At 37.2% G+C, this 26,819-nt stretch overlaps 1 protein-coding gene across 7 annotated transcripts in view; it reads left to right on the top strand.

Annotated features, from left to right (window-relative positions):
• LOC126298727 (syndetin) overlaps window positions 1–26,819 on the top strand; it is a 144,418-nt gene that overhangs the window by 42,846 nt on the left and 74,753 nt on the right. For all 7 annotated transcript variants that reach the window (XR_007552660.1, XR_007552661.1, XR_007552659.1 and 4 more), the window contains 3 exons: window positions 507–633; window positions 6,991–7,177; window positions 19,054–19,243. Coding sequence is in view for 4 of the 7 variants with exons in the window: in XM_049990166.1 (XP_049846123.1) it covers window positions 507–633; window positions 6,991–7,177; window positions 19,054–19,243 (504 nt within the window). In the remaining 3 variants the exon portion in view is untranslated. The remainder of the gene's footprint in view (window positions 1–506; window positions 634–6,990; window positions 7,178–19,053; window positions 19,244–26,819) is intronic.

Genomic DNA, 26,819 nt, shown 5'->3' with positions numbered 1-26,819 from the left:
TTTCTTGCACCTTTTTAAAAGTTATAATTGTACAATTGTACTAGATGATGATGATGATGATGATGATGATGATGATGATGATGATCCCATTTCCAAATTGAATAATGTTTTTGGCCTTAAGCTTTAATTTAATTGATGTGTTGTTGGTAAATGGAAAATTTAATTAACTTTATGAGTGCTGCCTCAAATAACTCGTGACTTGTTCATGAATACAATTTATCAGTTTATGTACAAGGCTTTTCTCAGCATGTGTGAAAATTTTTCTGTATTTTGTAATCTGCAAATCTGAGCTGTATTTTCAGATTATTTTGTAACCCATTTTTTTTCATTTTGTTGGTACCCATGATGAATTTAATGTTACTTTTTAGCAGATGAAGTAGGATTACAGGTACTAATATTGTACATATTTAAATATCAAATGCTGCCACATTCTACATTCTTATTATGTAAAGATGATTGACTAGGGACTACAGAATAGCTGTAATGTAAGCTTTCTGATTTTCCAGAATGTTGTGCCTGAAAAATTTATAGATTGTCTGCTCAACTTATGCAAATCTTTGTGGGAAGTTATCTTGAATTACAACCAAATGCGGATGTGGCACAAACAGAACGCATGTCAGCAGCTACAGAAAGGTCAGAATCTTTGACTTATATATGGGCAGTGCACATTGATTCATATAAGAGTAAAATGCAATTGATTATTTTTTAATATGAAATATGTAATTTCTTGTAAGGCAGCTATTCCATAGTAATATATGAGTAGTTTCTTGACTAAGTAATTGAAGACTTTAGAATTCCATTGTGCAAATTGCAGGAGTAGTGAGCCACAAAACTATTATTTTCCGAGTTGTTTTCTGTGTTCTTTTGTGACTTTTTAAATAAAAATATAATAAAAACAAAGATTCCAAGACTTACCAAGCGGGAAAGCGCCGGCAGACAGGCACATGAACAAAACACACAAAATAAAAATTGTCATTTGATAATATCTTGTCTGGAAAAACAATTCTCCTATGTTTTGTGTTAGTTTGTATTGAAAGTAAATATGTTCTGCATCTTTTTAAAGTGGAATTTCCAATTTTTCTCCTGCTTTGGGTGTAATTAGGTAAAGAAAATGTACTATTTGTGAGACAAATGCATATGGTCTAAACACAGTTTATTTTGGAGATGGTGCCATATGATTTTGTAAAACACTTCTACATTGTATGAAGAAGAGAAATAGCCCAATTGAAAATTTTGTACAGGCTAAAATTGGTAAGTCCACTAGTGACTGCACTTTCCCTACATGCATAGTATGCAAACTCAGTTTTACCTCTCTAGCTCCAGAACAGACTAATTATTAATTTTATTCAAATTATGCTTCTTGTCCCTTAAGATTAAGCTTGTGCATTGTGGGGGGTAGCTTTGAACACACTAGTGCTTTACTAAATATGGCCCTATTGGGGGTGGTATACACCAGGGTAAGATCCAGGGTTCATTTGGGGGTGGGGGGTGGTCATTGTTGGATTGTTTGTTACTGTCTCTCTCTCGTCCCCCCCCCCCCCCCCCCCCAATACAGGGTGTCCCAGGAAGAATGATCAATATACAGGGATATTACAGAAATGATCAGTCAAAAGAAAAAAGAAATCAGTAAACATGGGCTCTTTTAATGCCTACTTTAAGAGCTATGAGCACTTCATCTTTGATATTGTGGAAAAAAAAATCTTCTTCTGCAAGCTCTTTGCTTTCAATATTTGGGGAGGAACTAGCATGGACCAAAACAAGAAAACATTGTGTAGTAAACATGGACTCTAAAACGCGTACCTTCATTACTACATGGGCATTCTGTTAGTAAAAGTGTGAATGGCCTTTCAGACCATACTGCACAAATTGTAACACTAAAAGGCTTTTGTACTCAAACCAATGTCATATTTAGTAACGAACTGTGTAGGAAAGTTAATCCAACAGCAATAGAGAGTTTTTTAAACCTTGTCAAGGAACAAGAGTGGCAGGATGTTTATAGCGCCGATAACATAGAGGATAAATACAATGCTTTCGTTAACACATTTCTCATGTTTTTTGAGAGCTGCTTTCCATTAGAACATTCTAAACGGGGTACTAGCAGTAATGGGGCAGCTCGGGTGGTTGACTAGTGGGATAAGGATATCATGTAGAATAAAGCGGAAATTATATCAAAATGTTAGAAGTACTCACAATCAAGCTACAGCAGACCATTACAAACAGTATTGTAAGGTGCTTAAAAATGTTATTAGGAAGTCAAAGATTATGTGGTATGCAAATAGAATAGCTAATTCACAGGACAGAATTAAAACCATATGGTCAGTTGTGAAGGAAGTGTCTGGTCAGCAGCACAAATTCGATGATATAAAGTCAGTTCGCAGTAAAAATATTTCTGTTACTGATAATTCAGATATATGTACAATATTTAACAAGCGCTTTCTGAGCATTGCTAGTGAATTAAATAAAAATTTATTTTCTACAGGAAATATATAACTGTCTTGGCAAATGCCATTACGAGATTGATGTCTGAAATAATCCTCTGTGATACAGGTAAAGGGAAGACTGAGTCAATAATTAAATCACTGAAGACTAAGGACTCTCTTGGTTATGATGAAGTGTATAGCAGAATATTAAAGTACTGTGATGTACATGTTTGCCCTATATTTAGCCATATTCATAATTTTTCCTTTAGGAATAGTCAGTTTCCTGAGCGATTAAAGTACTCAGTGGTAAAGCCGCTTTATAAAAAGGGAAAAAGGGATAATGAAGATAATTTTAGACTTATTTCTACGCCATCTGTGTTTGCAAAAGTTATTGAAAAGGCTGTGTATGTAAGGATAATTGAATATTTTATATCACACGATTTGGTATCAAATGTACAGTTCGACTTTAGAAGTTGCTTAACAACTGAAAATGCTGTATTCTCTTTTCTCTGTGTTGTACTGGATGGGCTAAACAAAAGGTTTCGAAAGCCTGACATATTTTTATTTGAAACTTTTTTTATTTATTTAACTAAGGCATTTGATTGCGTTGATCACAAAATATCGCTCCAGAAGTTGGACCATTATGGAATACGGGGAGTAGCTCACAATTGGTTCACCTCTTACTTTAGCAACAGACAGCAAAAGGTCATTATTCACATTGTTGATAATGGATGTGATGTGGGGTCTGAGTGAGGTACTGTCAAGTGGGGGTCCCCCCCTCCCCCCCAGGCATCAGTGTTGGGGCCACTCATGTTTCTTACACTATCTTGGTAGTAAAGGATGTTGTGTGCAACATTGGCTCAGTTTCAAATAGCAGTAAATGACATTAGTCCATGGCTTGTAGAAAATAAACTAATGCTAAATCACAGTAAGACTCAATTTTTACAGTTTCTAACACACAATTCAACAAAACCTGACATTTTGATTTTACAGAATGGGCATATGATTAGTGAAACTGAACAGTTCAAATTTCTAACTGTTCAGATAGATAGTAAGCTGTCATGGAAAGCCCACATTCAGGATCTTATTCAAAGACTTAATGCTGCCATTTTTACTATTCGAACAATATCCGAAGTGACTGATCGTTTGAAATGGAAATTAGTCTACTGTGCTTATTTTCATTCACTTATGTTGTATGGTATTATATTCTGGGGTAACTCTTCCAATTCTGAAAGGATATTTTTGGCTCACAAACGGGCGGTTCGGGCAAAAAGTGATGTAAGTTCACAAACCTCTTGTCGACCCCTGTTCACAAGTCTGGGTATTTTGACATTGACCTCAAAATATATATATTCCTTACTGTCATTTTTTGTTAACAATATTAGCTTATTCCCGAGAATAAGCAGCTATCACTCAGTTAATACTAGGCAGAAATCAAACCTGCATTTGGATTGGACTTCCCTAACTCTTGTGCAAAAAGGTGTGCGGTATACTGCTGCATTCATTTTCAATAAGCTGCCACTCGAATTCAAAAATCGTTGAAGTAATCCATGTGCTTTCAAATCAAAACTGAAGAGTTTCCTCATGGATCACTCCTCCTATTCTATTGAGGAGTTCCTTGAAAAATTAAGTTGATTCTTATTGCATTGCTGATAGCGTTTAATTAAACTTATAGACTTACTTTGTCAGATTCATGAACATTTATTTTTATCTGTTATTACCTTTGTGTTGTAATTTCATGTATTGACACTTCTATGACCTTGGAGATTTGCTACTCAATTTGATCCTACGGAACTTGATGTCTAAATAAATAAATAAAAAAAGAGCGATGAGATCTTGTTCAGTAGAAGACGTGTGTTTCACAGTAGCAAAGATTATCATGTCTAGGTATGCACTTTAGAGCCCATGTTTAGGGGCATTTTTTTCTTATTTTGGTCCATACTGCCACCTCTCAAAATATGGAAAGCAGAGACCTTGCAGTAGAAGAGTTTTATTTCACAGTACTAAAGACGAAGTAGTGCCCGTAGCTCTTAAGGTATGTATTTTAGAGCCCATGTTTACTAGACCTTTAGGCTTTTTTGCTTCGAATGATCATTCCTGTCATATCCCTGAATATTGACCATTTATCCTGGAAAACCTGTGTAACTTGTCGCCAATACTACACATGCCACAGATGGGTGTGATTTTAATACTAACAATAAAATAAATAAAATGTTTTAAATTTACAGTGACAATGAGTGATTGATTTAATTACAAAAAATGAACAAATTAAAAAAGTGCAAACTGTGCCAGTACAAGTTTGTAAACGAGGGAGATGTTTTCTGTCATTTGTTTCTATCTTCTTTCAGGAAGTCTGTTTTTCTGCCCCCTTCTTCCCTCCCCTCAGTGGAGGGCCTCTTCCTTTTTTCCATTTCTTACTCAACTTCCTGTGCTTTGCCAATTCCACATATGGATAAGTGAACCTTCTTGACAGCTGGCTGGTCTCCTTGTGTGTATTTGCCTTTACATCGTAGGAGTGTTACTATTAAGACTGTAAACCCATCCATGTGAAAAAGGCCCTCATGCAAGCGGCTTGTAATTTGAAAAATTCATATCCATTTTTGAGATTATGTAGTTTCCATGCTATTTTATTCTGCAAAAGTTAGGTGCAAAATTTGGAAACTGATTGTTGTTGTTCTATTCAGTCTGAAGACTGCATCTATCTTTCTCATATTCATGTATGCTTCTACAGCCTTGCTTTATCATGTAGCCATTCCTACTTAACCAGCTCACACATTCTAATAGTCTTATTTTTTAGACATCTATATTCCCTTTTGCCTGCTTTAATTACTGTTTTTTTATATTTTCCCCTTTGATCAATTAGATTAAATGCCTAGTGCATAATCCAACTATTGGGTCTTGTCTTTTTGTCTGTTTGATGGTCTACTGACTTCACTATTTCATTTCTCTAAGCTACCCATTTGTCTTCTCTTATGTTCTGTACCCCTGTTTCAGTCAATCATTTCTTAAAACTTCCTTCAAAACTTTTAAAAACCGCTAGTTGTTCCAGTTTATTCGAGTCACATCTCCTTCATTTTCTGCCTTCCTGCAATTTTTCAGATTTAATCTGCTGCTCATAACCAGTTAATTATGATCAGATTCCGCATCTGTCCCTTGAAATGTTTTGTAGCTTAAAACCTGGTTCCGATTTCTCTGTCCTACTGTTATGTAATCAATTTGAAACCTTCTGCTGTCTCCAGATCTCTACCAGATATGCAACCTTCTTTCACTATTTTTAAGATTAGGTATTAGCAATAATTAAACGGTGCGGTCTGTAAAATTCTACTGGGCAGCTTTACCTTTCTGTACTCTCCCATAGTCTATGTTCGCCTACTATTTTTGCTTCTTGTCCTTTATCTACTATTGTATTCCACTCCCCTATCACAATTAATTTTTCATTTTGCCAGCTATTTGAATAACATCACATTCTTTCAGTCTCTTGTTCATCCACTGAGCTAGATGGCATATAAACTTCTACTACTGTGGTGGATGTTGGCTTCATGTTTGGCTTCTGTATTGCATTCATTGTCCTGTTCATCATTAGACCTACTCCTGGAATACCCATGCTTTTAGCTGGTGTTGATAGCTGTGCTGACCTCATCAGAAGACCTGTTGTTCTGCCATCATGCTTCACTAATTCTTACTATATCTAACTTCAGCCTATCCATTTCCCTCTCTAAATTCTCTAACCTGCTTACCCAATGTAGTGATTTAAAATTACACACTCTGTACCCAATGAATGGGAGTTTTGTTTCTCCAGATGACAACATCCTCCTGAGTAGTACCTGCCCAGAGATCAGAATGGGGGATTACTTTACATCCAGAATATTTCACCCAGGAGGGTGTCGTCGTCATGCCATACAGTAGGACTGCATGTCCTTGAGAAATATGACAGCTTTAGTTTCCCCTTGCAAAGTTACAAGACTAGATGAATCAATCATCCAGAAAGGTGCCCTTGCAACTACGTACTGAGAAGGCTACTGGTCTTCTTTAGGATCCAAACATTTGTCTGGTCCCTCCACAGATATTTCTCCAATATGGTTGATTCTACTGTACAGCTGTTTGTAGAAGCTGCCTGTATCATAGAAGCACCCAAGCCACCCCACTTCGATTAGATCCACGGATCATAAGGGTGATGGAAATTGTTGTGTGTAAAAATATAAATGCTCCCACAATTTTTTTTTGTTTTTGTTTTTTGTGGGGGGTTGGGGGTCATGATGGCCCCCCTTCCTCCCCTTGGGTTCTCCTCCCTCTGATCTTTGAGTTCTCTTACTCAACCAGATATAGGGAGAATAACAGTGACATGGACTCAGAACCACAGGGCAACTTGGCCTTTTTCTCATATACAAATCATTGCTAGAAGTTAAAGAAGCAACAAGTGACTGAAAATCCTAGGATCAACTGAAGAAGGAATGCCAAATCTTTGTCCCCTTAGTCACTTACCTTTGCCATGTATTTTTTCTCTTATCCCTAAGATATAGTTGATTTGTGTAATTTTCAAAGAAATTTGTGTAAATAATATTTTTTTCAGGGGGTGTTAGTACTGTAATAGACTTTGAACTGAGTTGTGATCAGAAGTATGTAGAGCAAAAACTGGAGAAAGGAATGTTTCGTATGTGGCACGATGTCCAGTCCAGGGTAGGAGCGTATCTAATGGGATGTGACTTGGCCAGGTTCAAATTTGAAGAGTTTCTTCAAATTCTTTCAGTTGTTCACAGGTAAGTTATATACAGGAACAGTTTCCACTTCTTCATTTCATTTTGAAGTGCTCTGTTCTATGTCATTGTAGTAATAGAGGCAGAAAATGATACAGCAACCATGTTGTAGCTCCATAAGTTTTGTCAACAAGTAGCAGCTCATACGTATACTCAATGATTTTGATCATTTAAAGCAATGGTAGTTTCATCCACTGAACAGTGGCTTCTGTGAGGTTACATGTTTCACTGCCCCATATTTTTTTGACAACTAAAGGTACATACCCACCAACAGATCATTCCAGGACAAGGGTAAATTTATGGATATTGGATAAACAGGGCCAAACATTTTTATTATTACAGCCAGGTCCATAATTTAGATGATTTGTTTAGTTTTTAATGAAGTTCAATGTTTTCATAGCCTTAATGTTGCACCATTATTATTCAATGAAGTGTACTGTAACTGGCAAATAAATTTTATCTACGTCCAAATCTACATCAAGACCTACACGATTACTCTAAAATTTACACTTAAGTACGTGGTAGAGTGTTCATCAAATCACCTTTTATTTCTCTACCGTTCCACTCTTGAACAGCATGCAGGAAAAATGAGCACGCAAATCCAGAACATGTAAATCTTTCTGTGCAAGTTCTGATTTCTCTTATTTTTTTATTTTGATCATCCCTCCCTCTGTAGGTTAGTGCCAACAAAATATTTTCACACTCTGAGGAGAAAGTTGGTGATTGAAATTTTGTGAGAAGATCCTGTCATAACAAAAAAACCTTTGTTTTACTGATAGCCACCCCAGTTCGCATATCATATCTATAGCACTCTTTCCCCTATTTCATGACAGTCCAAAATGAGCTCCCCTTCTTTGGACTTTCTTGATGTCCTCCGTTGATCCTATCTGATGTGTACTACATTAATACCCCAGAAGATGATGGAAAAACATAGTGCAAGTAGTCTCTTTAGTAGACCTCTTGCATTGCCAGTATATTGCAGTCTTGGATTTGCTTTACCCACAACATTATCCATGTAATCATTCCAGTTATGGTCATCATAATTGTATTTAGTTGAATTTACAGCCTTTAGGTTTGAGTGATTTATTGTGTAACCAAAAGTTTGCAGATTCCTTTCAGTATGCATGTGTATTACTTCACGCATTTCATTATTCAGTTTCAATTGCCACATTTTGCACCAAACAGGTATCTTGTGTAAATTGTTTTGTGGTTTATCATTTGATGACTTTATAAGATTTTAAATGATGGCATCACTTGCAAAGAATCTTACAGGGCTACTCAGATTGTCTCCTAAAATGTTTATGTAGATCAGGAACAGCAGAGGGCCCATAACACTTCCTTGGAGAATCCCAGGTGCTACTTATGTTTTACTCGATGACTTTCCATCAGTTTCTATTAACTGGTCCTTTCTGACACAAAGATACAAATCCAGTCACACAGCTGAGATGGTGCTACATAGGCACCCAGTCTGATTAGAAGTTGCTTGTGTGGCATGGTGTTGAAAGTTGTCTGGAAATGTATAAATATGGATTTAATTTGACATCACCTGTCAGGAGCACTCGTTACTTTGTGACAATAAAGAGGTAGTTGTGTTTCACAAGAATGATATTTTCTGAAAACATGTTGGCTGTTTGTCAATAAATTGTTTTCTCCGAGATAACTGACAATGTTGGGGCAGAATATAAGTTCAAAACTCCTACTACAAATCAATGTTATTGACATGGTCTGTAATTCAGTGGATTACTCCTATATCATTTCTTTGATATTGATGTGATTTGTGCAACTTTCCAGCCTTTAGGTGTGGATCATTTGATGAACAAGCAGTTGTATATGATTGCTAAATATGGAGCTGTTGTATCAGCGTACTTTGAAACGAACCTGACAAGTATACAATCTGGACAGGAGATTTTGCCTTTATTAAGTGATTTAAACTGTTTTGCTACACCAAAGATACCTACTTCTTAGTTATGTTGACGGTTGTTCTTGGTTTGAATTCTAAAATACTTACTTCATCCTCTTTGGTGAAGGAATATGGGAAAAACGTATTTAGTAACTCTTCTTTAGTGACTCTGTCATCAGTAACATCACCATTGTTATCACACAGTCGGGGTATTGATTGTATCTTTCTATTGGTTTACTTTACATACAGTCAGAATCTCTTTGGATTTTTTGCCAGCTTTCAAGACAGAGGTTTTTTCATGTGAACAACCTTGTAAGGATCCTAGTTGCATGATATATTTCACCTGCTTTGCACAATGTACCCACTTACAGTTATTATTACATTCTTCACCATGATTCATTTTCCCTGTGGTCACTCAGTCTCTATCAGTATAACAAAGACCTTTACCTGAGTGACACCCCGTAGTGGCTTGTTGCTTCCTCCTCGACCTACAGCAGCTGGCACAGGTGTGGACATGGAGCTGAGCTGCGAATTGTCCACTCCTTATCCTTAACAGATTTTTGTATGGATACTACTACTACTAAATTGAAATCTCATAATGAGAACCAGGAGAATGAAAAGAGGAAGGAACAAAAATTAAGAAACCAAAGGCCAAGGCAGATTTGGTAGCTCCAGATGCCTCAGATCTCCCCTCTGCCACTATTGAACTCAGGAAGTAGATTACAAACAACAAATGATACTAATTCATTCTGAATCATAGTTAACAAATGTATTCCTTTCCCAATGCAACTGCCAAACTCTAGCTATTGCTGGCATGGCGTAGTATGCGATGGGAATATGGCAGCAGTAAGCTAGTGGTCGTGACAATATTGGCACAAATGTGTGTGTGCGAACTGAGCCTCAAAGGAATTTGGTTTGCCTGGAGGCCATGGAAAATCCAGGTATCACTGTCCATGTGCGAGGGATACCTGAATTGGCACAGCTGTTGAGGCTGGGTACATTTGTTCACATGGCAGCAGCTTCGAACTACCATCGGTGTCGCGCTGCCAAATTGTTATTATTGTTGTGATGATTATTTTTTAATGTTTATTTTAAGTAATGTTATGTGGGAGAGGGGATCGGCTAATGTGTGCAATAAGATAATCTGTTTTACCTTTTTACATTTACATGTGTATATTTGTAGTCCACAAGCCACAACATGGTACCTGAGGCAGGGTACTTAAGTATATCCTACTCCTGGTAGTTCCTTCCACGAACAGTATGTGGAAGAAAAGATTGCTTTTACACCTCAGTATTTGTCCTGATTTCCCTAACTGTATTATACTGATTCCCACATGATATGCATTTGGGGTATCTGATATCCTTCTGTTGTTTGTATTCAGAACTCCTTTCTTCATATTCAGTTCTCTTACTGTTTGTTCGAGTTTTCATTTCTGACATAAAAAATGCTTTTACTCAAAATGCAGTAGTCCTTTGCAACCAGAGCTCATAGAGCTCATTCTGGATGTGTCCTGACAGTGCAATTAATAGATCTTCTGGCATGATGTTCATTACATCACAAAGTGCATCTTATTTCTTTTTGTTTCAAGTAAGTTTGAGGGGAGCAGTAGGTGAAGCCACTTACCCTTTGTCACTCTCTGTTTCCGTGTAAACAGGTCCAGTTATTGATAGGTCCCATAGATTGGCAGTAGTTACGAACAACAGTAAACCTTCCAAGTTCTATCAATAGGTTGTGATAACCAGCAGTAAAAGATGAATTATGCTAAGTATATGCCCTTGGATTTTGATGAAAGAGAGAGAGAGAGAGAGAGAGAGAGAGAGAGAGAGAGAGAGAGAGAGAGAGAGAGAGAGAGAGAGAGAGGGATGGATGGAGGAGGAGGAGGAGGAGGAGGAGGAGGAGGGAGAGGGAGTTGTCAGAATTTTCACAAAATACAGTGGCAGATTTAATTGGTCATGTCTCCAATCCCACATGTACATCTACAACTAAACTCTGTGCATCACTGGGAGGTGCATGACGGGGTACTTATGTGGTGTATGATGGTTTCCTCCTGTTCCATTCATGAATAGAGCGTGGGAAGAACAACTGCCTATACACTTCTGTGAAAGCTGTCATTTGCCTAAGTTTTCTTCGTGGTGTCGATACATAGGTGACTGAAGAGTGTATGTTGTTTGTGCCATTTTTGCAAGATATGTGGCGTCTTTGAGTGTTGCCAGTTCAGGTTGTCCAGCACATCTGGGTACACACTCTGCGTCCCCCGTCAGTTTGGCCAGATGCGAGTCCCACACGCTTGTGCATTATTCTGGTATAGGCCGCACAAACGTCTTGTCAGCAATTTCTTTTGTATACAAGCAAGCCACAGTTTCCAAGTATTCTAGCAACAAATAGAAGCCTATCATATGCCTTTCCCACAGCCGCTCTCAAGTGATTGTTGCACATCATGTCTGTACGCATAGTTACTCCCAAGTATTTTTATGACAAGACTGATTCCACATGCGAATCATTTATATTGTAATCGGAGGCTATTTTGCTTTTACATTTCATTAAGTTCACAACTTTACCTTCGTTTACAGTTAGAGTTGCCAATCCCTGCACCATGCAGATATTTTGACAAGGTCTAACTGGATACTACTACAATTTCTTGTAAGATGAAACTTCCCTGTAAATAGCCATGTCATCCACAAAAAGTCAAAGATTGCTACTAGTCTTATCCTGTGTCATTAATGTACAATGGGAATAGTAATGGTACTGTTACACTCCCCTGGGAACGTCCTATATTATGTCTACATCTGAAGAAGACTCTCCATCTTGGATAACATGCTGCATTCTGCCTGTCAAGAAATTCTCAGCTTGGTCACAAATCTGGTTGTGTATTCTGTGTGAGTATATTTTCTGTCACAGGTGTTTATGTAGCACTGAGTCAAATACTTTCCAGAAGTCTAGAAACAATAATCCAACTAGTTGCCACTGTCGCTTAGGGATCATGTGAGAATAGTGCAAGTTGGGTTTTGCATGATTCATACTTTTGAAATCCATTGTAGATTCCATGGAGCATTATGTTTGGACTACAGTATGTTCTAGTATTCTGCTGCAAATTGATATGGGCAACACAGGATAGTAGCTCTGTGGATCCGTTCTACATTCTTTTTTTATAGATCACTAGCAACCAGCCTCGGCTTCACATTGGTAGCACTAAGTATCTACAGCTGGGCGACTTGTTTGGCAAAGAGGTAATTTTTTTTATAAATCATGGCACAGGGTTATGCATAAAATTCTGAGGACAATGTTACGTAACTGAGTATCATCAGTTTCATGTAACTGAAATGATTTAAGCAGCACATGCCAAAACTCTTATCTGTTCTGCTATGTGTATTTTGGCATTTGGAGTGACATCTTGTGGCAGTGATGGGAGCACATAGTGATTTAGTTAAAATCTGTCCAACCAATGTAAATATTCTATGTGAACCATGATTGCATGTGTGTGCAATTGGATATGTCTTCAGATTTGTGGCACTATCATGTATTGGAGACTGGCTGAATGGATCATGTCCAAAGGTCACAAATAAAAGAAAATGAAACACAAAGAAACGTGCCTAATGTAGATGTGCAGCCCGTGGCAGTAATCCTGTTGTAAACCATGTTACTCACTGACTCATTGTTCAGACTCAGTTACTTGTTGCAGACTCATTTTGACAATCCTATTCACCCTGCCATAGAAATATTCATGTCTGTATCTAGATTTGATTGAAGGGAAGCAGAGAGCTGAAAGTTTATTCATGTGCTTTGCTGCAGAAAAAATTTTCTTTAGGGAAAATTTTCTCAGAAACTTTTCACATTTTGCAAAAAATGTTAAAAACTGCAGATTTTGGATTCACATGTTTCTTTCGCTATACAGTTGTACTCAGAAAATTAGTCATAGTACTTCAAAGTTAAGCAACTCACTGTCCATTGCTCGAAAAACATGCAATAAATTATGAGTGCAAATTGTGATTGCAAATGTGAGGGAAGCAGAAACTGAGAGACTGAAATTGTTGTTTTTTTCTGAAATGAGTCCCCTACCATCTCTAAAAGTCTTTCAGAATTGTCCCTAATTATCCAATAGGAGTTTCTGAATGACATTCCATCCTCTATTTTTAAGGTATCAAGAAGATTGTACCCATGCCTGTTTTCTTCTTTAAGAAGCTGACAAATACACCAATGTTTTTGAGCAATACTGCTTCTTTTTGGTTGGTGCACTTTAGGTCACTGAATGCTGCATGTGAACTGTAGTTTAATTTCAAAGTGTCCAAACAAATCATAACTGCATATGTTAAGTCACATTCACACTGACCATGGAATGCCAAACACATACCTTCAGTTGTCGGTACATCGAAGGAAGCAGAATGTTCATGTGCACCCAGTTTGACCGCACCTCTATTGTGCTGCGCAGAGCTGTGGATCCAAGGAGTTCTGCTGTTCACCACTAGATAGCAGTGGTATTGGTTTCACAGTGGCATTTGAGAAAATCATCATAATTTAACCAAATTGCTCGAAATATTTATAAATTATATACAGAAACCTTCCTCATAATTCAGTCTACTACCTATTAGTAAGAACTATATCAAAATCTGTATAGTAATTTTTGAGACTATCCTGAAAATCCAGAAAGAAGCGAGCAGGGGACTTGAATCTATAAATGTAGAGAAGAAGAGGAGTTTGTTTTAACAATGCATGTAGTTTCAGTTATCGATATGTTTATGTATATGTTAGTAATATCTAGGCAGACAAATGTACCATTCACAGATATGTAAAGGGCTTTAATCTGCTTTAAAAGATATGAATTTTAATCTGTATAGTTGTGCTTGAATGAAAAATTTGTGTTAACATAAAATTAAGATTTTGCTTAATAAATACATATAATAATTACAACTGACAATGGGTATTACCGGAACACTATCTTTGTGAATCTCAGACTGGGCTAGCAGGCAGGTCAGAATATGTTCTAAGATTCTACAACAGATTGATATCAATAATATTAAACAGTGGTTTTGTGGATCACTTTTGACACCTTTCTAGAGGTTTGACCTGTGCTTTCTTCCTAGGGGTCACAGACAGTTTGTTGTTGCTGCTACAGTCTTCAGTACAAAGACCAGATTGTTGCCATTCTCCACGCTAGTTTATCCTGTGCAAGCCTCTTCATCTCTGTGTAATTACTACAACATGCATCCACTTGAACCTGATTACTGAATTCATCAATTGGTCTACCTCTCCAAATTTTTGCCCTCCTTCCCGTGAAGCCTCAGGATGTGTCCTATCAACCCTTCTTTTAATCATTTTGTCCCATAAATTTATTTTCTCCAATTTCGATTATAAATAACTCATATTTATCGTCATCGAAATGAGTAAGACACAGTTAAATGTTGATCTGTTCATTTCTGTCACATTCAGACATCTCTCACTATTTCCCTACTCCTTATGTATATTTGCCAGTATGACATGCATGCCACCTACTGTACGTAATTGCACTATGCCTGTAACCTTTGCGCAAGTGCAAGCAATAAGTTGCCAGAGTTTTATCGAATTGTGTGAATGGTATAGAGGCACATAAAATATGAACAAACAAACAACTAAGCAAACTATGAACAACTCCATGCTCAAGGCACCAACAGTAAATTATGTTTGAGAGTGTGGCTAATTCGGTTATAAATTCTGGATAGAAACTGACTGGGACATCTTTGGCCCAGGAGCTTTATTATGCTTTAGAGATCTGAGCTGTTTTTCAACACCTAGTGCTGATCACAATATCACGCATCTTTGTATCAGTACAGATACTGAATGGAGGTAATATTTTTTGATGTTCCTTTGTAAAGGAATATTTGAAGATGGAATTTAACATTTAAGCTTTAGTTTTGCTGTCTTCTTTGGTTCCCGTTTCGTCAGTGAGTGTGTGTGCACTTATTTTTGGCTGTTGGCAGCTTTAATGTACAACTAAAATTTCTTAGGATTTTAGGATAGCCCCTGCAATAATGTTCTGCTTCATCAGTTATTGAATGCATCACACGCTGCTTTCTGATTGTCACCTATGTTTCAATCAGCATTTCCAGAGAATATGCTGTTTCTTTAGAAGTTTTCTAATGTTCTTTGTATACCATGATGGGTCTCTACTATCAAATTCTTTTGAATGAAATATTTGGGTTGTATTATTTCATATGTAATATGTAGGCCCTTTCATTGAGTACTAATGTGCTTTGAAGCATGTTAGCTTTCATGAAACAATGGAAAAGTGCACCAAATTTTCCTGCTGAAATAAATGCTTTTACTTGTTTTCACTAAAAAAAACTATTGCAGTGACTTAAACACGAACTCACAGAGAACACAAAATTAAATACTCTCTCTCAGATTGCATCTGGGTCCCAACATGTAATGAAATGTTCGTACCAGTTCACTATACATGATTCAATACAGAATATAATGCACTAGGTATTTGCTAAACATGATGTTTTTGATTAAATGCTTAATTTTACAGTTACTTCAGAAAAACCAGAAACTCTGAAATTTCAATGGTGTTCTCTCTAGCAGTGTAACATTGTTACAACATGCTTAATTTAATTTCATATGCGTTAATATTAATAAGTACCACATCTGAACAGAAATATCATATTTTATGCTTTCAAGAAACCATATAATTTTCATCTGCTATTCTGACTATAACACTGAGCACAGTGGAATTGTACCAAATGCATTAGACTCGCATTCGGGAGAGCTGGGTTCAACTCCAAAGCTGATGTCCAGATTTGGGTGTAGCAAATTTAGGCAGTGTTGATGGCCACTTGCCCCGACTCTGGTCAGTTCTCGCAAAGCCGCAATGGAAAAGTATAGTAAGATCAAAAGTTACTAAATGCTTTTTTAAAAAAATTTAAGAGTGATATTGCTTATTTGCCCCCCATGAACCATGGACCTTGCCATTGATGGGGAGGCTTGTGCCTCAGCAATACAGATAGCCATACCATAGGTGTTGAGAGGCCAAACTAGAGGGGCAGCATCATTTTCAGTAGTTGCAGGGGCAACAGTCTGGATGATTGACTGATCTGGTCTTGTAACATCAACAAAAACAGCCTTGCTGTGCTAGTACTGTGAACAGCTGAAAGCAAGAGGAAACTACAGCCGTAATTTTTCCCAAGGGCATGCAGCTTTGTTGTATGGTTAAATGATGATGGAGTTCTCTTGGGTAGAATATTCCGGAGGTAAAATAGTCCCCCATTCGGATCACCAAGCAGGGACTACTCATTATCAGGAGAAAGAAAACTGGCATACTACAGTTTGGAGCATGAAATGTCAGATCCCTTAATCGGTCAGGTAGGCTAGAAAGTTAGGAAAGGGAAATGGACAGGTTAAAGTTAGATATAGTCAGAATTAGTGAAGATTGGTGACTGGAGGAGCAATACGTCTGGTCAGGTGAATACAGGATTGTTGTTGCTGTGGTCTTCAGTCCAGAGACTGTTTTGATGCAGCTCCCCTTGATGCCTGAGAATATGTCCTACCAACCAATCCCTTCTTCTAGTCAAGTTGTGCCACAAATTTATCTTCTTCCCAATTCTATTCAATGCCTCCTCATTAGATATGTGATCTACACATCTAATCTTCAGCATTCTTCTGTAGCACCACATTTCAAAAGCTTCTATTCTCTTTTCATCTAAACTATTTATTGTCCATGTTTCACTTCCATACATGGCTACACTCCATACAAATACTTTCAGAAATGACTTCCTGACACTTAAATCAATACTCGATGTTAACAAATTTCTCTTCTTCAGAAACTCTTTCCTTGCCATTGCCAGTCTACATTTTATATCCTCTCTACTTCGACCGTCATCAGTTATTTTGCTCCCCAAATAGCAAAACTCCTTTACTACTTTAAGCGTCTAATTTCCTAATCTAATACCTTCAGCATCATCCGATTTAATTAGACTACATTCCATTATCCTCTTTTACAGGATTATAAGTACAAAATCAGATAGGGGTAATGCAGGAGTAGGTTTAATAATGAATAAAAAAAATAGGAGCTACTACGAACAGCATAGTGAACGCATTATTGTGGCCAAGATAGATACGAAGCCCGCACCTACTACAGTAGTAAAAGTTTATATGCCAACTAGCACTGCAGATGATGAAGAGATTGAAGAAATGTATGGTGAGATAAAAGAAATTATTCAAATAGTGAAGGGAGACGAAAATTTAATAGCCATGGGGGACTGGAATTCGATAGTAGGAAAAGGAAGAGAAGGAAAAGTAGTAGGTGAATACGGACTGGATGTAAGGAATGAAAGAGGAAGCCGCCTAGTAGAATTTTGCACAGAGCATAACTTAATCAAAGCTGAACCTTTTAGATGTAGAAGAGGCCTGGAGACACTGGAAGGTTTCAAATAGATTATATAATGGTAAGACTGAGATCCAGGAGCCAGGTTCTAAATTGTAATACATTTTTAGGGGCAGATGTGGACTCTGACCACAATTTATTGGTTATGAACTGTAGATTAAAACCTAAGAAACAGCAGAAAGGTAGGAGTTGAGGGAGATGGGTCCTGGATAAACCAAAAGAACCATAGGTTGTAGAGAGTTTCATAGAGAGCATTAGGCAACGATCGACAATAACGGGTGAAAGAAATACACTAGAAGAAGAATGGACAGCTTTGAGAGATGAAATAATGAAGGCAGGATCAAGTAGGTAAAAAGACGAGGGCTAGTAGAAATCCTTGGGTAACAGAAGAGATATTGAATTTAATTGATGAAAGGAGAAAATATAAAAATTCAGTAAATGAAGCAGGTGAAAAGGAATAAAATGTCTCAAAAATGAGACTGACAGGAAGTGCAAAATGGCTAAGCAGGGATGGCTACACGACAAATGTAAGGATGTAGAAGCATATATCACTAGGGGTAAGAAAGTCACTATTCACAGGAAAATTAAATATACCTTTGGAGAAAAGAGAACTATTTGTATGAATATCAAGAGCAAAGACAACTATTTCTGCCTTCATTCGAAATTTGCCTTGTGCATATATAATATGGGTGAAAAACAATTTTATCAGTTTCCAAATCTTTTGTTTGTGGAAACAAATGATGACAGTATTTTATCAGCACTTGGACACACTTAAAGAAGATTTTATAGATTTCAGGATCTCCTTCAAATGAATATTCCAGATTGTGTACTGGAACCTGCCTCTGATCCACAAACATCAGAATTATCCTTGCAGGAATAGCTGATGGAACTTTCAACCAATGAAGAATTGAAATTGATATTAAAAAGTGTATATCTAGAATTCCGGCTTCAATGACAAATCCCTATATTTTATCCAGCTGTATGAGCTGCAGCAAAGAAATATTTCATTGGTTTCCCATGTAACATGTTAGAAAGTTAGTTACAAAGAACAGAAACAGAGTATCAGTTGTAGAGTGCGGCAATTTAGGATTGCTGATGACAGACATGACACTAAATATTGAAAAATTAATGTCACTGCACAAAGTTCAGCCTTCTCGCTAAAATATTGTAAAATTTTTAAGTATGTATTTTTTAATCAATCTTGAGACTGACACCAATATTGTTAATACACTTTGAAAAAGAAATAAAAAAAAATTATCTCAAAGTTGCTCATTTCTATGATATTGAGTGGTTTCATTGGTAGTAGCTGATTGGACTAGTGTTCAGAGTTTCTCACATAATCCAAAATTATTTTCTACAATGAATGATTTGAGTTGTTATGTGTAGTTCAATGTGACATGTTCTGTTTATAAAATTGAAGGTCGTTGTAAAGGATACACTTTCTTGAGAATTAAGCTTTTTGAATGAGAACTGTAGATCTTTTAAGTTGTCAGTTATGTACTAAACAATATTGACAATGGTATGAAAACTTAATATCTCTTTTGTGTATCAGTATGGAGCCATAATTCTTCCATAGTATTTAGTTATTTGTTTGGCATTCATCTTGGAAACGTTATTTCACGCAGGTTGATGGAAGTAGGTGAGGAATTTTGTGGAAGCAAATCAGAAGAATTACAAAATTCTATTCGAGAACAGAGTACAAATTACTTTAAAAGTTATCACAGAGAACGCTTGGAAGAGCTAAGGCTGTTCTTAGAAAATGAGAATTGGGAACTCTGCCCTGTTAAAAATAATTTCACTATCCTTCAGTTACAGGTAAGTAACAGTTGCAGCAGCCGGAGATGATGGTAATGGTAACTGTAGTAGTTGTAGTTGTGGTGGTGGTGGTGGTGGTGGTGGTGGTGGTGGTGGTAGAAGAAGTAGTAGCTATAGCTGCAGCTGCTGCTGCAGTTTATGATAACTGTATTAAGGCCTAGGTAATTTTGATTTGTTGAACTTTGAACTGGAATTTATTCACCCATCTGTTAAAAATTTACCGCGTGCACACATCAAAAGTTGTCGGCATACAAGAACTGTTAATTTCATTTTTAAGATTACAAAATTGTTCCTTTACATGGAATGAAATGATATAAATAACCGGGACTAAATTTTACACTTATAGTCCTAAATTGCATCAGAAATAATTTTTGCACTATAAACCTCAGCCTCGCCTTTCTTGCCTATGATCAGCAGTGGAGTTTCTAATTCTTTAGTACTTCATGTCAGAAAAAAGATTTTATGGCATGGGTAATGCGATACGTACTACATACGAGCTTAAGACAGAACCAGAGCGTGTAAACTTACTGTTTTAATGACCAGTAGTGGGACACTATAGCCATCCATGATGCAAGTTGTAAATGGTGTTTGCCTGTGTCTTGGTGGATGAATGGTTCACAATTTCTACGTTAGGTACAAAGTGGGGAAATAATATTGAAATTGTGAAGAAAATGGAGTACTTTAAGGAAAGCAAAATACTCAGTGCAGTGTAGTGTGCTGGGCCTTAAAAAACCAGACCTATCCTATTACTGTCCAGTTGATGGTAGGACCTGCCATACAGCCCTTGAAATATCGTAGTGTGAGCTTATTTGAAATTTCTATTGATATCTCTCTTAAATCATCCTTTCAGCACTTGTCATCCTGTTTGCAGTTAAGGCTATGGAGGGAAACACATCATGCCTCTTGGCAGTATTACATTTGTGAGACAGTGACACTGTCCACCTTACAGCAAAGGTGCCATAAGCAAATGCACTTTGAATTTATGCTCAAAACCGAACTGAAACATTTTGTTGAGAATTGTTGTCATATTGTATTTAGGACTATGGTGTATATCAAAGAATGTAGTGTGTATTGAGCACACTACATTTTACGACAGGAAGTGACAAATTATTTCTCCAATGTGGTTTCTAAAAGGTATAGAATCCTCCTATGATGTTTCTGTTCCTGGAGAGCTCTCTTTTCTTTGTGTGGCACTTCTGTACCTATGACAACTGCTGTATAAGGTGTCATGTGGAGATAGATAAGTATTCCTGTTTTGTTATGGGAGGGAGCGATATGAAACAATATTAAATTCTTTTGACACTTTTGAAGTAATTTGCATCAGCATGTGGCAGACATGTAGCTGTTTGCTGCTGGTTGTAACGAAGAGTTTCATTTGGATGCTGGCGGCTAACAGTGTAGGTTTAAGATTGGATTTGTATATAATAATGAAGTCGTTTAATTCTTAAGATCAGCTCTTGGATATTATATTATTGTATACTGTACTGGGTATTTCAGGAGTAGTAGTATGTTTTTTAGTAGGTGGTATTATTCCCTATGAAATGTCCAATTTACACTGATCAGCTAAAACATTATGACCACCTACTTAAAAGTTTGTTGGTCCACCTCTGGAACACAATTCAGCAGTGATTTTGCATACCATGGATTCAACAAGTACTTAGTAGGTTTCCAGACATTTGTGGCAGCAGATGCCTACACACAGGTCAGACACTTCCCATAATTTATGGGCAGTTGGTTTGTGGATGTGGAGGTGGTGCACAATAGCATCCCCGTTGGGTGTCATCGGATTCAGATAAACCAAGATCGCCAAGATATCAACATCAGTACACTGTCATGCTCCTGCATGATTCTGCCCTTGTGACAGGGATAGTTATCCTGCAGGAAGATGCCACTGCTGTTGGGGAAGACATTAAGCATAAGGGGTTACAGTTGGTCCATAATAATGTTCACATAGTCAGCAGCTGTTGTGGTGCCTTCAATTACTACTGCAGGCCCCATGGAAGCCCAGGTGAATGTTGCCCATAACATAATACTGGTGCTAGCTTCAAGAAGTAGATGAAATTAGACTACTGGAACTTTGTCACAGGCCAGTTGTAAATCACTTAGTAACCCCATTAAAGCTGTTTACTGCTGAAACCACTTTCACATGTGACTGTATCAGTAATACTCGTAACTCACATTAGTCGTCCGACTAAAGCACCATGCCTTTGTGGAGAGACATTTTCAAGAATACTTGTCTGTAAATGTGTAGTGTGGTATGATGAACACTCTGTTAATTGGGGCTGTTGCTCTGCTGCATTGTGATACAGGCCCTTATTATCTCAACTTCCTTGAATATGAGCATCTGGCATTATTGGAAGTAGTTACTTTGGCTACATGGCTAGGTATGTTCTTCCCGTGCATGTTCTAGTTGTCAAGTGTCACATCATATCAGTGTTCGATGGATGATGGCTAGGCCAAAATAGTCATGTTTCTTGGCCACCAAGGTGCGCATCATTTACCCCCTTTACATTTTTGCCTTTGGGGGTGGTTTGGAGATGGAAGTCTAGAAAGAAAAAATAAATATGTGAGGCAAATTGCTTGTTTCACTTATGACTTGTGCTGCTCTCATAAAAGAACATCACAACGACCTCGGTAGAGTTACACATGGTGTTGTCAATAGAAATTAAATATGTTTTGCAGTTTGAGGGGAAATTTGTGAAAATAAGCTTTGAAATTAATCATTTGCCTTTTCCTAACACCTTCTGCAAGTGTTTCGGCTACATTCTAACAGCTGTATCTCTGTAACCAAGAAAAATTGGAATCACAGTGGATGGAGTGTTTTTATTCAAATTAGTGTGTATTATCATCTCCTAAAATATTTTCTGTAGAACACGTGGTATATGGAGTGTTTTTGTTTGGATTAGGCAATAGGTGTAATCCACTAAATTACAGGCCCATATCATTAACATCAATATGCAGCAGTATTTTGGAACATATGTTGTGTTCAAACATTATGAATTATGTCTATTGACACACAGTCGAGACTCTTTGGAAACATCATACTTGTGACGCACAACTGGCTCTTTATTCACACTAAGTGCTGAGTGCTATCGACAAGGATTTCAAATTGGTTCTTCATTTCTAGATTTGCAAATAGATTCCTCCAAAGCATCTTGTAATCAGATTGCGTGCTTATGGAATACTGTCTGTTATGCGACTATATTAGTAATCTCCTGTCAGAGAGATCACAGTTTGTAGAGATTGATGGAAAGTCATTGAATAAAACAGGAGTGGTTTCTAGCATTCCCCAAGGTAGTGTTATAGGCCCTCTGTTCCTTATCTTTATAAGCGATTTGGGAGAAAATATCACCAGCTGTGTTAGGCTGTTTATATATGACACTGTTATTTATTGTCTAGTAAAGTCATTAGAAGATAGAAAACAATTGCAAAACAATTTGTGGGATCCTCCCCATGAGTGCTTAAAGGAATTTGTTAAGCTTTAGTTATGCAACAAATCGACTAAAATTAAAGGCCGTAAATTCAACTAAACACCTAGAAATTACAATTACGGACAACCTCAACTGGAATGAATGCATAGAAAATGTTGTGGGGAAGGAAAATCAAAAACTGCCTTTTATTGGCAGAACATTTAGAAGATGCAACAGATCTACTAAAGAGACTGCCTACATCACACTTGTCAGCCCTCTTTTGGAGTACTGCTGCATGATGTGGGATTCTTACCAGATAGGATTAACTGAGTACATTGACAATGTTTAAAGGAGGTCAGTACTTTTTTGTATCATGGAGAAGTAAGGGAGAGAGTCACTGACATGATACAGTATTTGGGGTGGACATCATTAAAACAAAGGCATTTTCTGTTGCAACAGGATCTTCTCACGTAATTTGAAATACCAGGTTTCTCCTTCGAGTATGAAAATGTTTTGTTGACGCCTATCTACATAGGGAGAAAAGACAATTATAATAAAGGGGAATCTAAGCTCACAATAAAGGGAGAAAAGACCATTATAATAAAGGCGAACCCGAGCTCACACAAAAAGATATGGGTGTTCTTTTTTCTGCATGCTGTTGGAGAGTGAAAGAATAGAGAATTAGTGTGAATGTAGTTCGATGAACCCTTTGCAAGGCACTTAAGTGTGATTTGCAGATTAGCAATATAGATGTAAATGTTTATGAATTAGCTATACCATCAACTCCTAAAATATTTGATAATCTTTCTGAAATGTCCTATATGGTCCAATTAACATAAGATACTTACATTGCAACTGAAAAATCCTGGATGGAATGCAAATAATGTAAAATGTAAAAATAATCACTAAATATATAAAATAGTTCATACTTCTGTAGCCACTTGTTGACATATTGCCAGCAAGCTTCTGTCTCAGGATACTTGGCTGTCGTTTGTTTAATCTTTTTCCTGATGTTTTGCCACCATGAGTGGCTGGCACTGTCCAGGATTCACCCTCAGTTACTGGTGTCCAGCAGCAATGGAGGGGAGATATTTGACAGTGCCAGCCACTCATACTGGTGGAATCTCAGGAAGATCATTAAACTAACACTGGCCGAAGATCTTGAGACAGAAGCTAACAGGCAATACATCAATGAGTGTGCAATTGTAGCTTTGGCCATTCTATAGACGATTGTAATAAAAGCAAAAGAAAGAAGGAAACAACCATCTGTATGGGCTCATGACCAGAACTTGCCTATGAATGTCCTGCCCACTCTCTCAGCACAAAATGTATTCAGTCCAACTGAGATTTCAGCTTTTGCATGATTTACCACCGGTATGCACCTACTGTTGTTACCTGCTTATTATTTATATCTGTGATCTTTTTAAAGTTCATGTGAACTCCCTGGCATAGAATTAATACTAACAATTCCTGCTGTGTTCTAGCCCAAGAATTACACACACACACACACACACACACACACACACACACACACACTATATTATCCTGGACTAGGATGCGGGATGAAGTTTTGTCTGGATTTTACTGTATATTGTGGTTTATATAAAACAAGGTTAAAAGTCATTAATGGAACTCTCTGTCTATAAAACCAAAGCCTTGAAAACCAGAATTGGCAAACACTGAAATCAGATTGATGAGGAACAAGATTTTAGTCCTCACATCACCATCCAGATATTTTTTAATGTTTCACTAAATTGTTTGACTCAAATGCCCGAATGTTTCCTTTAACAAACTTGCAGTGGTGTGCATATGTATTGACTTTGGTAAGTGGGTTCATGAAACCCCTGATCATCCTTAGATCCTTAAATAAGAATGAAATTTGGAATCATCAGTATTTCATACAATAAATTCTTCATTGATCAGATAGCCAGAGATGAATTTACTTATTTAGTGGGTCTTGTGACGCACAACTGGCTCTTTATTCACACTAAGTGCTGAGTGCTATCGACAAGGATTTCAAATTGGTTCTTCATTTCTAGATTTGCAAATAGATTCCTCCAAAGCATCTTGTAATCAGATTGCGTGCTTATGGAATACTGTCTGTTATGCGACTATATTAGTAATCTCCTGTCAGAGAGATCACAGTTTGTAGAGATTGATGGAAAGTCATTGAATAAAACAGGAGTGGTTTCTAGCATTCCCCAAGGTAGTGTTATAGGCCCTCTGTTCCTTATCTTTATAAGCGATTTGGGAGAAAATATCACCAGCTGTGTTAGGCTGTTTATATATGACACTGTTATTTATTGTCTAGTAAAGTCATTAGAAGATAGAAAACAATTGCAAAACAATTTGTGGGATCCTCCCCATGAGTGCTTAAAGGAATTTGTTAAGCTTTAGTTATGCAACAAATCGACTAAAATTAAAGGCCGTAAATTCAACTAAACACCTAGAAATTACAATTACGGACAACCTCAACTGGAATGAATGCATAGAAAATGTTGTGGGGAAGGAAAATCAAAAACTGCCTTTTATTGGCAGAACATTTAGAAGATGCAACAGATCTACTAAAGAGACTGCCTACATCACACTTGTCAGCCCTCTTTTGGAGTACTGCTGCATGATGTGGGATTCTTACCAGATAGGATTAACTGAGTACATTGACAATGTTTAAAGGAGGTCAGTACTTTTTTGTATCATGGAGAAGTAAGGGAGAGAGTCACTGACATGATACAGTATTTGGGGTGGACATCATTAAAACAAAGGCATTTTCTGTTGCAACAGGATCTTCTCACGTAATTTGAAATACCAGGTTTCTCCTTCGAGTATGAAAATGTTTTGTTGACGCCTATCTACATAGGGAGAAAAGACAATTATAATAAAGGGGAATCTAAGCTCACAATAAAGGGAGAAAAGACCATTATAATAAAGGCGAACCCGAGCTCACACAAAAAGATATGGGTGTTCTTTTTTCTGCATGCTGTTGGAGAGTGAAAGAATAGAGAATTAGTGTGAATGTAGTTCGATGAACCCTTTGCAAGGCACTTAAGTGTGATTTGCAGATTAGCAATATAGATGTAAATGTTTATGAATTAGCTATACCATCAACTCCTAAAATATTTGATAATCTTTCTGAAATGTCCTATATGGTCCAATTAACATAAGATACTTACATTGCAACTGAAAAATCCTGGATGGAATGCAAATAATGTAAAATGTAAAAATAATCACTAAATATATAAAATAGTTCATACTTCTGTAGCCACTTGTTGACATATTGCCAGCAAGCTTCTGTCTCAGGATACTTGGCTGTCGTTTGTTTAATCTTTTTCCTGATGTTTTGCCACCATGAGTGGCTGGCACTGTCCAGGATTCACCCTCAGTTACTGGTGTCCAGCAGCAATGGAGGGGAGATATTTGACAGTGCCAGCCACTCATACTGGTGGAATCTCAGGAAGATCATTAAACTAACACTGGCCGAAGATCTTGAGACAGAAGCTAACAGGCAATACATCAATGAGTGTGCAATTGTAGCTTTGGCCATTCTATAGACGATTGTAATAAAAGCAAAAGAAAGAAGGAAACAACCATCTGTATGGGCTCATGACCAGAACTTGCCTATGAATGTCCTGCCCACTCTCTCAGCACAAAATGTATTCAGTCCAACTGAGATTTCAGCTTTTGCATGATTTACCACCGGTATGCACCTACTGTTGTTACCTGCTTATTATTTATATCTGTGATCTTTTTAAAGTTCATGTGAACTCCCTGGCATAGAATTAATACTAACAATTCCTGCTGTGTTCTAGCCCAAGAATTACACACACACACACACACACACACACACACACACACACACACACACACACACACTATATTATCCTGGACTAGGATGCGGGATGAAGTTTTGTCTGGATTTTACTGTATATTGTGGTTTATATAAAACAAGGTTAAAAGTCATTAATGGAACTCTCTGTCTATAAAACCAAAGCCTTGAAAACCAGAATTGGCAAACACTGAAATCAGATTGATGAGGAACAAGATTTTAGTCCTCACATCACCATCCAGATATTTTTTAATGTTTCACTAAATTGTTTGACTCAAATGCCCGAATGTTTCCTTTAACAAACTTGCAGTGGTGTGCATATGTATTGACTTTGGTAAGTGGG

This window comes from Schistocerca gregaria, chromosome X (genome assembly GCF_023897955.1).
Source record: "Schistocerca gregaria isolate iqSchGreg1 chromosome X, iqSchGreg1.2, whole genome shotgun sequence".
NCBI classification, from domain to species: domain Eukaryota; kingdom Metazoa; phylum Arthropoda; class Insecta; order Orthoptera; family Acrididae; genus Schistocerca; species Schistocerca gregaria.
This window is presented reverse-complemented; position numbering and strand designations above follow the sequence as displayed.